Below are 12,500 nucleotides of genomic sequence, written 5' to 3' on the forward strand. Positions count from 1 at the left end.
GTTGTTCTAAGCCTTGTAAAAGAACTCGAGGTTATTTGTCTTATACACATACGAAGTGCTGTGGGAAAGGTTCCTAGCTTTGGGTAAAAGAAAAAACAGGGGGGGGGGATCAGTTCATTATGACTTTATCCAACATATAAGTTCCTGGTTATTTCATCATTATCTTCAGCGTCATTTCACATCTGTTTTCCATGCTGTCATGGGTTAGAGTGTTTCACTGAAGCTGGAAAACTGCACCAGGCTCCCATCATCTATTTTGGCTTGGTTTTTACAGCTGAATGCCCTTCTTATTGCCAACCACCTTGCAGAATACACCGGGTGCTTTTCGCATGACCCCAGCACTGGCAAGGTCTGTTTTGAGTGTATTGGGTGTCTTTTACATGTTACTAGTATGGGTGCCTCTTATGTGTCACCAGCACAGGGGCCAGATCTTTTTGGTTTGAACGGCAGTTTTTAACATAATTTGTAGGTAACTAAAAATTTTAAACTTCGTATACTGGTAGAATGTGTTCATAAAACATCTTTTTCTCTTGGCTTTGAGAAAATTCTATAGTTTGTAAGATATTTGCTGTTTTTTTTCTTCAATTTCTGCAATTTCAACCAATCAATGACTGTCTATTGAGGTGAAAACATTCTGTGCCGTATGAATATGTTTCTCGTTTAAGAAACAGATTGGGTTTATTTACATTTGTGAAGAAAAAAAGATACCCTTCCCACCCCCTAACCCTAACTAACCCTAACCCTAAAACAGATTGAAATGCAATAGATCGATACTAGGGTCATAATTATGGGTGACAATTTCATATGACACCACAAGAAAAAACTGCCATTCAAACCGAAAAGATCCCAGGGGCCTTTTACAATTCAAATCCTTGGAACATCTATATAGCAGCCAACAACCTTAAAAACAAACTAGATGCAGTGTAATCTTGTCTGTGACCAGGTCACAGTTGGTGTGACAAAAATCCTAACATTAGATAACAAAAAATAAATGTTTAAATCAAATGAACAGTCTTTGCGCTTTTGAATGTCTAATATGTGTATTCCACACTGCTATCGTATATAATTTCTTAGAAATTTTATTTAATTATCTAAAAATATTATTTTGTCTTTGTTTTACAGAACCTTTTCCATTACCTATGTGAACAAACTGGAGGAACTGTGAAATTACCCGATGCAAAAGGAGTAAGTAGTTTATTATTAAACCTGGCACTTTGTGGTTGCAAAGAAAATTTCTTAATCACTTGGCCATGCTGCACCTACATGAAGCTGGTAGCCATCTATACAATAATAAAGAAAGCTGCTTATTAATTAGTTATGGGTATGTAACAAAAGCAAAGCCTTTAATAACTCTTTCACTTGTTACAGTCAAATAACTGAAACAAGTAAAAGAGTGAAAGAGTTATTAAAGGCTACACTGTCTAGAAAATTCTTGAACATTCTAATTTTTATCAAAATTTGGTTTTCGAGTTTCTTCTGTTATTGAAAATTCCATGACAAAACTAATTCATTGTGAAGTATCATGTAGTATCACCTCACCGTTTCTTTCTCTCATACATTACATGACTCTGTTATTCTACAGACATATCAGTAAAAAAAAATTTCTTTAAATTATAAGTTTAATCCAAATTATGTTGATTCCAGTATCTTTTTATACTTGTTGAATGTTTTTAGAAGAAATAGATAGATAAATGCGAAAAGTCGTTATAATTTACTTTCATTAATTCAACCCTGTGGAGGCGCAATGGCCTAGTGGTTAGGGCAGCAGACTCGCAGTCAGAGGATTGTGGTTTCTATTCCCAGGCTGGGCATTGTGAGTGTTTATTGAGCGAAAGCACATAAAGCTCCACGAGGCTCTGGCAGTGGGTGGTGGTGAACCCTGCTGTACTCTTTCATCACAACTTTCTCTCATTCTTTCTTCCTGTTTCGGTTGTACCTGTATTTCAAAGGGCCAGCCTTGTCACGCTGAATCTCCTCGAGAACTACGTTAAGGGTACACGTGTCTGTGGAGTGCTCAGCCACTTGCACGTTAATAAATGAGCTGTGACATCAATGGTGCCAAGCTGTATCGGTCTTTGCCTTTCCCTTGGATAACATCGGTGGCTTGGAGAAGGGAGGCTGGTATGCATGGGCGACTGCTGGTCTTCCATAAACAACCTTGCCCAGACTTGTACCTCGGAGGGTAACTTCCTAGGTGCAATTCCATGGTCATTCGTGACTGAAGGAGGTCACAACAAAAAATTGAACCCTACTTAAAAACTTGTATACTAAAACGAAAACATCATTCTCTACAGTTAACTTATAAACTGTAACTCTGTAGCTGCATCTAAATCTAATCTTTGTTGATTATCATTGCAGGATGATGCTTGGAAAGTATATTATGATGAACCATCACAAGAAATTGTAGATGAATTTGCAATGCGGTACGGCATTGAATCAATATATCAAGCAATGACGTAAGTTCTTATTCCTTTTTTTTCCCCTTTAATTTCCTTTACAAATTACATTATTTTGTGTGTGTGTGTAAGGTGGTGAGCTGGCAGAATCATTAGCAAGCTGGGCCAAATGCTTGATAACATTTTCCCCTTCTTTGCGTCGTTCTGAGCTCAAATTCTGCTGGGGTTGATTTTGTCTTTTTGTCCTTTTTTTTTAGGGCGGGGTCGATAAAATATGTACCAGTTGAGCACTGGGGTCAGTGCAGTTGACTTAGCCCTTCCGCTGAAATTTCGAGCTTCGTGCTTATAGTAGAAAGGATTAGTGTGTGTGTGTGTGTGTGAATACTTTACCGGGCAACACTGGGTAGGAAGTCTAGTATATATATATATATATATATATATGCAGAATTTAAGCTATGTCCTCTGGTGAAAGAAAGTCTTCATTAAACACTAAATTCTCAATGTAACGTTGCATCTTGTTGGCCAATTGAGAAGGTCACTATTTCCCCTGTTCAGAAGGCCAGTCTGTCACAAAATTACCTGTTTACAGGTGTCTGGATTGGAGCAGCATGAAATGCAGAGTTTAGCTCAAGAACACAACGTGCATCTGGTCTAAGAATCAAAACCATGATCCCTTGGTCATGAGTGCAACCCCCATAACCACAAGGCCAGCCACATGCCTTTACACACACATGTATGCATATAGATGGTTACTCTGCATTGTATAAGGCTGAGTGGAAGTAAGTGGGAAGAAGATGGGATGATTGGGATGGGTTAACAGTAGGTACAGGTTACTTCCACTGCCTGAAATAAATCTAAATTTGAAATGAATTCAACAGCTATGTGGGTTATTAGATCTTAACGTCATAAACCGTTCCAATCCGCAGTAGACACTCATTCATGAACCACTTGAAAACGCGCCTTGGTACTAGGTACACAAACGGGTGGCACAGGATATGACCCGTAATGGTTCAAGGTCATGCATGCACATGGAAGGCTTTGTAAAAGTTATTACATTCTAAACCAATAGTTCCCAAACTTTAGCAGGCTGCTGCCCCTTTGGCACCCGGGTCACATTCCTAGTGCCCCTTCACCCTCCCCACCACAAATATGGACCACTTTCTGCAGAAAATTCAAAATAGTTGTATTTCACAAATAAAACTTAAGCCTAATTAACCAATTAATTTTTTTTTCACCCCATTTTGGCCACCCCATTATTATACCACTTTTCTTCAATGCCACTGTCTGGATCTTTCCTTATTTCTTTACTGCCCACAAGGGGCTAAACACAGAGAGGACAAACAAGGATAGACAAAGGGATTAAGTCAATTACATCAACCCCGGTGTGTAACTGGTACTAAATTTATCGACCCCGAAAGGATGAAAGGCAAAGTCGATCACGGTGGAATTTGAACTCAGAACGTAACGCAGACGAAATACCGCTAAGCATTTTGCCTGGCGTGCTAACGTTTCTGCCAGCTCAATGCCTGGATCTTTCCACCACCTCCAAGGGGTTAGTACTGCCCACTTTGGGAATCACTGTTCTAAATCTACCTACCCATTTTGGGGTAGGTAGGTTTTGCCAAATCCTTCTATGAACAAGGAGTTAAAGCACAGAGAATTGTACATGAGAGTGAGAGCTGATGGTGCTTCCTTGGAAAAAAAAAATATGGCCTGTCAGTAAAAGTAAACTAAATATACTTCTTTCTTTCTTCATTTATCATTTCAGTCATTTTTCCTGTTTATCGTGTAAGTATATGTGCCCTGGAGTGCCAGCTGTGATGAGTACCCTTCTGGCAAACATTAATGCCTTCTATGCACATACTACAGCAACAACAGCTGTATCAGCAAGTGATAGATTTGCAGCATCGAATTTTGGTGTTAGTATAATATTTATTTTTTAAATGCACTACTTTTTTTCTATTTAAATGCACTACCTTTTTTCCATTTAAATGCACTACTTTTTTTCCATTACTCACACACTCTACGTATTCATACACATTTCACCCTTTATCTCAGCTTCTAGCCCAGTACATCTTAACCCTTTCGTTACAAACCTGGCTGAAACAGTCTCTGGCTCTGTAGTACAAATGTCTTGTAGTAAAGATTGTTTGCCAACATAATATGGCAGTCCAGGACTGCCATGTTACGTTGGCAAACAATCTTTACTCCAAAGTACTGTTGCTGAATATCTCACGTTGTGTGATTTAAAAATAGTAATTTTCTAATTTACAAATGTCTTGTTTTCATAAGTTTTGAATTAAAATCTTCCACCAAACCTTAGTCACAAATTATGTTCCTAATACTAGCTTAATGATAACTAAGTTATTTTACTAAAAATTTTTTCATATTTAACATTAATTGACAGAAACACAGAGCATCTCAACAGAAATATGGTAACAAAAGGGTTAAAATATATAATAGAGAAACAATTCTTAGCCCTTTTGATACCAACCCGCCTGAAACTGCCTCTGGCTCTGTAGTACAAGTGTCTTGTTTTCATAAGATTTGAATTAAAATCTTCCATCAAACCTTAGTCACAATTTATGTTCCTAATACTAGCTTAATGATAACTAAGTTATTTTAATAAATTCTTTGTTATATTTTAAATTAATTGAAAGAAACACAGAGCATCTCAACAGAAATATGGTAACAAAAGGTTTAAAATATATAATAGAGAAACAATTCTTAACCCTTTTGATACCAACCCACCTGAAACTGCCTCTGGCTCTGTAGTACAAATGTCTTGTTTTCATAAGTTTTTAATTAAAATTTTCCACCAAACCTTAATCACTATATATGTTAACATTAGCTTAATGATAACTAAGTTATTTTACTAGATTCTTAGTTATATTTAACATTAATTGAAAGAAACACAGAGCACCTCAACAGAAATATGGTAACAAAAGGGTTAAAATATATAATAGAGAAGCAATTCTTTACCCTTTTGATATCAACCCGCCTGAAACTGCCTCTGGCTCTGTAGTACAAATGTCTTGTTTTCATAAGTTTTTAATTAAAATTTTCCACCAAACCTTAATCACTATATATGTTAACATTAGCTTAATGATAACTAAGTTATTTTACTAGATTCTTAGTTATATTTAACATTAATTGAAAGAAACACAGAGCACCTCAACAGAAATATGGTAACAAAAGGGTTAAAATATATAATAGAGAAGCAATTCTTTACCCTTTTGATATCAACCCGCCTGAAACTGCCTCTGGCTCTGTAGCACAAATGTCTTGTTTTCATAAGTTTTGAATTAAAATTTTCCACCAAACCTTAGTCACAATTTATGTTCCTAACACTAACTTAATGATAACTAAGCTATTTTACTAAATTCTTAGTTAAATTTTAAATTAATTGAAAGAAACACAGAACATCTCAAAATAAATACAGTAACGAAAGGGTTAAACTTTTTTCATTCTTGTCCCCATTTTTCATTGAGAGATTTTTCGTGACCTCACCAGGTATTAAATATGCGTTTGTGAAATCACATATAAACTGAAATTCATGTGTTTAAATTTAATTTTTGTGAAAAAGCATTTCACTTCGTGACCCATAGTTTAAAAAGCACTGTTCTAACCTATAGTTTTAAACTATTTTCCTTTTTTTTTTATACCCTCTTTCTTTAAATTTATTAAATTTGCTGACATATAAACTGCATTATAATATTAATCACATAACACTGTGTAACACAATATTTGTTCTTGGGTAGCAACTGTTATTTCTTAGTTGCTTACCCTTAGGAAGTATGAAAGATGGCTAATATTTCTTTCAAATTTTGCTTTTGTTATGATGTTTATTCAAGCCACAAAGAATCCTTCTCAACACATGGCTACGATGCTCCTCCACTACTCCTGCTTGTGATTAGAGATACACATATTGTTAGCCACTAAGGGATATGTGTCAAGCACCTGACAAGCAAATCTGTGGTATTGAGCAGAATATTTGCTATAACGATATTTCTGCTTCAGCAGCTCAGTGCTGAATCTGTCTGAAATGTAATGGAAAATAGGTCAGTTCCAAAACATTGATGTCCAGGTGGTCAGAAAAGTAAAGTTTGAAGGAAATAGTAGTGATTTCCTTTGATTTTTAGAAAGATGCAAATAGGGAAAAACACTTACTGGCCAAGTTGAGCAGAATATTTACTATAACAATATTTCTGCTTCATCAACTTGGCACTGAATCTGTCTGAAATGTACTGGAAAATAGGTCAGTTTGAAAACATTGATGTTCAGGTCACAAAAGCAAAGTCTGAAGGGAATAGTAGTCATTTCCTTTGATTTCTAAATAGAATCAAATAGAAATAACACTTACTGACCAAAGACAAAAAAAGATAAAAAGCTTTTGACTTGGTGTTATCTTTGAATTGTATGCAGGAAAAGTTCTTTAGTTAAGTTGAGTTAACGGTTCCTCGTGAGGATAATATGGACGCCGCTCGGGCTCAAAAGATTGACCGTTATGTAAACCTCCTCGAGGAATATGAAGACGCAGGCTGGAAAGCAGAACATTTTCCAATCAAAGTCGGATGTAGAGGGTTCGTTGGACACAGTGTGAGACGACTGTTGTTATTGTTAGGCCTAACTCATCGTAAAGTCAATACCACCATGACCGATATCCAATCCACGGTGGAGAAGGCTAGCCACTGGATTTGGTTAAAAAGAGACGATGAGCGATGGCTAGAAGAATATTGAGCTTTATTTGATAACCAGCTGATCTAGCAAGCGGGGCCTCATATCAGTGAGGGGGGGGGTCGGTGCATATTGATGCCATCGAGAGGTAGGTCCCGAAACGGCGCGCATTCTCTCCTGATGACCCCATACACTTGTTGGCTTCCGGTATGCGGAGTTTTTGACTGGTAGCACTTGCATGTGCAAGTTGTTTGCAAGACAAGAAGTTCACTTTACAATCATGTAGTTCCAAGTTCAATACCACTGCAGAGTAGTGTCTGTCTGTTTATGTGTAATATTTTTTTTTTTCAACATCTCAACATTTCAATTTGTTGTATTTTGTCGATATTTCTCTATTTCAGAAAGAAAAATTTGTAAAATTATTGGACCAATTACACAACTCACTTCGAATAGATTTATCCATGTATAGGGTAAGGACGATATATATATTTTTTTTAACCATCATATCCATTATAAATTCCTTGTACAATGTTAATTTTGTTTAGCTTTAGTTCTGTGTGTAGTTGGATGAATCTCAGAAAAGAATAAAGGAATGGGCTTATTTATCAGATTGTAAATCATCAAGCTTTCCGCTGTCATTATATAAATAAACCACCATGGGATTTTCAGTTACACCCAGATTCACATGACTTATCCTATCCCTGATATCATCAACGGATCATGGTTTAATTGAATAAATGGTAGTCTTTAATATGTCTTAATATGTCACAATAAAATATGGCAGTGAGCTAGCAGAATCGTTAACACATTGGGCAGGCAGAAGGCTTAGCATTTCATCCTTCTTTACTTTCTGAGTTCAAATCCTGCTGAGACCGAATTTGACTTTCATTCTTTCAGGGTCGATAAAATAAGTACCAGTTATGCACTGGGGTCGATATAAATGGTAGTCTTTAATATGTCACAATAAAATAAGGCGGCGAGCTGGCAGAAATGTTAGCATGCCGGGCGAAATGCTTAGTGGTATTTTGTCTGTCGCTATGTTCTGAGTTCAAATTCCGTCGAGGTCGACTTTGCCTTTCATCCTTTCAGGGTCGATTAAATAAGTACCAGCTATGCACCGGGGTCGATATAATCGACTTAATCTGTTTGTCTGTCCTTGTTTGTCCTCTCTGTGTTTAGCCCCTTGTGGGTAGTAATGAAATACATTGATAAAGTAAGTACTAGTCGAGGATTGGGGTTGATATAATCGACTTGCTTCCTCCCTCAAAATTGCTGGCCTTGTGCCAAAAGAAATAGAAACCAATATGTCACTATAAAAGGGAGTTAGGGTTAGTAATTGTTAAATTTTATTCTCAAAATTGATTAGCAGGCATAGTTTTGTGGTGAAGAAGCTTGTTTTGCAGCCATGGGGTTCTGGATAGTGAGATGCCACAAACCCTGGAAAGTGATACCCTATGACAAAACTTTAAACATAGGTGCAGGCATGGCTGAGTGGTAAGAAGTTTGCTTGCCACCCACAGGGTTCCAGGTTCAGTCCCACTGCATAACACCTTGGGCAAGTGTCTTCTACTATATCCTCAGGCCAACCAAATCCTTGTGAGTGGATCTGATAGAGGGAAACTGAAAGAATACCATTGTGTGTGTGTGTGTGTATATATGTGTGTGTGTGTGTATATATATATGTGTGTGTGTGTCTGTGTTTGTCCCACACCACCTCTTGACCACTGGTGTTGGTGTGTTTATGTCCCTGTATCTTAGCCGTTCTGCAAAGGAGACCTGTCGAATAAGTAGCAGGCTTAAACAAAAAAGAATGAATAAAACAAGGTCAACTCATTCAACTAAAACTAAAATTTTTTCAGGGCTGTGCTCCAGCATAGCCACAGTTTCATGATTGAAGAAAGTCAAGATGAGATACTGCCAGCTAGATTTTGCCTTGTAAAATATATTCATTGCTCTGTCTGCATGTATGTGTGTGTGTGTGTGTGTGTGTGTGTTTATTTATATTTTCACTAGAAAATATTTTCTGTACCGTTTTTACTATAAACTATTTTACTTTATTTCAGAATAATTTCCCTGCTTCTGACCCAGCGAGATTACAAGATCTAAAATCTACAGTCGACTTGCTCACAAGTATAACATTTTTTAGAATGAAAGTAAGAATACCATTCTTCATTGTTTTATTTATTTCCCTTTAATCTTCATTTCCCTTATTATTTACATAATCTTCCATAATAATTCTTCATACTTCTTCTTTTATCCATTCTCTCAATCTTACTTTCTTACAAATGGCTTTCTTTAATTTTGTTCTTTTCTTAAATATTTTTTTCATAATTCTTCAGTTTCCTCTGCATCTTCACTAAAAACCATTTGTCTTTATTCCTCTTGCATGATATATTCCTGCAAGGCAAGTAAAGCTGTTCTATGACTAACATTATTGTTGTTATATACATACATACATAAATATATATACATATGTATGAGTGCATCTTTTTCCTCACTTATGGACTTTTAGATGACTTATATATATGGAGAGAGAGAGATTAAAGCAAAAATAGATAGATTAAAACAGAAATGAAAAGGCAAATTGTTTGGCAAGGACATTTAATTTAGACTTATAATAAAAAGGTATACATAGTCTCTAACAGATGTTTCTAGAATATGCAGTCTATTGGAACGTCATGCTGAACATCTCACCAAATGGTTTGCCTCTTCATTTCTGTCTTAATCTATACCTACTTGCTCAAGGAGAAGCCACTTCTAGCCACTTCAGAAAGGCAGTCTCAACATCACATGTCCAACCACTGTTCAAATCTGAGTTTTAGTGGCACACCATATTGAGTACTCAGAGGGAATTAGTTTGAGTTAGCCTGACAAAACTCTTCATATACTTTATACCTCCCCCCCCCCCCACACACACACACACACATATATGGCAAGCTCGCAGAATTGTTAGAACACCAAGCAAAATGCTTTGGCATTTATCTTTACATTCTGAGTTGATGATGATGATGATGATATATATATATATATATATATCACATGATCACGTGACCGACCAGACCATCAGATGTTGCTACACGTCGCTGGTCACAATGCGTTCGCATTGTTTTAGCCATCAAATGATGCCACCCCGCTGGCTAAGCGAGCACGCCATATATGTATATATATATATACATATATGTTTGTATGTCTGTGTTTGTCCGCCCACCATTGCTTGACAACTAATTTTGATATGTAAACATCCCCATAACTTAGCCGATAGAATAAGTACTAGGCTTACAGAGAATAAGTCCTGGCATTGACTTGTTCGACTAAAGGTGGTGCTCCAGCATGGCCACAGTCAAATGACCAAAACAAGTAAAATTGTTAGTAAATTTAGACATATGTACACATATACATATGTACATTTTTGTATTAACTCACTTTTGCAAGCATGTAAATATATACACACAAACACACACACACATGCACACATATACATGATTTCATCCTTTTCGAAGTAATTAACAGAGAGCAGCACTTTTGGAGTAATTAGTAGGGATCATTATTTCTGGGGTAATTGAGTTAACAAAATCATTAGAACATCAAACGGAATGCTTAACGGCAATTTGCCGCCTCTTAACATTCTGAGTTCAGCTATCATCAGGATCAACTTGGCCTCACATCCTTACAGGGTTGATAAAATGAAGTACCAGTCATGTTCTTGAGAGTTGGGGGGAGGTTGATGCAACTGAAACTAACCACCCATACACACACACACACCACACACAGCCTAGTGCCAAAGTTAGAAACCATTATTTCTGAAGTAATTAAGAGCAAACAAGGAATAGATGAGAAAGGGGCCAAGATGATTGGAAATGTGCAGGGCTCGAAAAGACCTACTCACTGATGCAAGTATCGGGATCTGTTGCCCCCATTATATCTCTGCTAAATTTACACTTGTTGCCCCCACCTGTCCCCCCTTCCCCATCACCCAATCCTTCCACCGTTCTTCCATCTACTGTAATTAATAGAAGCAGAAATCACTACCATCACCACCACCACTACTACTACTACTACTACTACTAATGCTGTTGCTGCTGCTACTTACACTGCTGCTACTACTACTACTACTACTACTACTACTACTACTACTACTACTAATGCTGTTGCTGCTGCTACTTACACTACTACTGCTACTTATATCATCATCTGTTCTGCTGGTCATCACTCCTCCTCCCCTGAGCCACCTACCCCCTATTCTTCATCCTTCAGTCTTCTGATTGTCCCTCTCTTTGTCCACCTTTGACTACCTTCACCCTCTGTCTCCTTGTAACTACAACTACCCCTGTTTCTCATCCATCACTCAATTGCACCCTCCACCCTTACAACCTTCACTCGCCCTTCCTGATCCTTTGTCACTCTGGAAACATTACCCGGACAGTACTCTCTGGCTCCACTCAGCACCATAATCTCTCTCTCTCTCTCTTTCTAGCATCACTCCATCCATCCACCCACCCATCCCCAACAACCCATGCATATTGTGGGATACCCCTAAATCTCCCCTAACTCATCCCACCCTACACTTCTCCCTTTCACTCTTTAACTCACTCCCACAAACCCCTGATGCTACATCTCTTACACTGTTTAATTTCGTTTCTTCACTGATAACCTTCACCAACGATAAACATGTTCCTTAGAAAATTACTATTTTTAAATCTCACAACGTGAGATATTCAGCAACAGTACTTTGGAGTAAAGATTGTTTGCCAACATAACATGGCAGTCCTGGTTTAGGACGAATGTTGCTGAAATTTAGCCCCAGGAGACATCGTCTCCAGCTGGCTATAGGACACGATCTGTGTCCTTATATTTTTGAACAAGGGAATCTAGATGAGTGGAGGTGCTAGAATGAGCCGAGTGGGGGTGCTAGATTCTCTATTTCGAAAATATAAGGACACAAATCGTGTTGTATAGCCAGCTGGAGACGATGTCTCCTGGGGCTAAATTACAGCAACATTCATCCTAAACCAGGACTGCCATGTTATGTTGGCAAACAATCTTTACTACAAACCTGTTCCTTTCGTCCTAGTTTTACTTCTCAACACCCTCTCCGAAAGTCACCACCCTTTCTTCTGTTCTCCTGTTTCCGATGTGGAAATTCTTTAGTCTTGCAATTTATGAGGTGGCTTCACTGATGACGGTGGGTGCTACCAAAAAAGAAAAACAGTACTCAGTATCAGGAAGGGCATCGGGATGTAAAAACCATGATGAAACTGTGACATTGATGCAAAATGGTGCCAACTGACCTGTTGGATCCAGTTGATCTGTCCAACCCATGACGGCATGGAGAAAAGATATGATGGTGATGGTGGTGTGTGTGAGTGGCTGTGTGGTGAGAAGTTTTCTTCTTACCACATGGTTCCAGGTTCAATCCTGCTGTGTGCA

General features: G+C 37.7%; 1 protein-coding gene across 5 annotated transcripts in view; it reads left to right on the plus strand.

Annotated features, from left to right (window-relative positions):
• LOC115223136 (protein unc-13 homolog B-like) overlaps positions 1-12,500 on the plus strand; it is a 201,774-nt gene that overhangs the window by 132,979 nt on the left and 56,295 nt on the right. For all 5 annotated transcript variants that reach the window (XM_036512227.1, XM_036512231.1, XM_036512228.1 and 2 more), the window contains 5 exons: positions 1,123-1,185; positions 2,359-2,456; positions 4,165-4,315; positions 7,475-7,543; positions 9,137-9,226. In XM_036512227.1, coding sequence (XP_036368120.1) covers positions 1,123-1,185; positions 2,359-2,456; positions 4,165-4,315; positions 7,475-7,543; positions 9,137-9,226 — 471 coding nt within the window. The remainder of the gene's footprint in view (positions 1-1,122; positions 1,186-2,358; positions 2,457-4,164; positions 4,316-7,474; positions 7,544-9,136; positions 9,227-12,500) is intronic.

Source organism: Octopus sinensis, linkage group LG22 (genome assembly GCF_006345805.1).
Source record: "Octopus sinensis linkage group LG22, ASM634580v1, whole genome shotgun sequence".
Classification (NCBI taxonomy): Eukaryota; Metazoa; Mollusca; class Cephalopoda; order Octopoda; family Octopodidae; genus Octopus; species Octopus sinensis.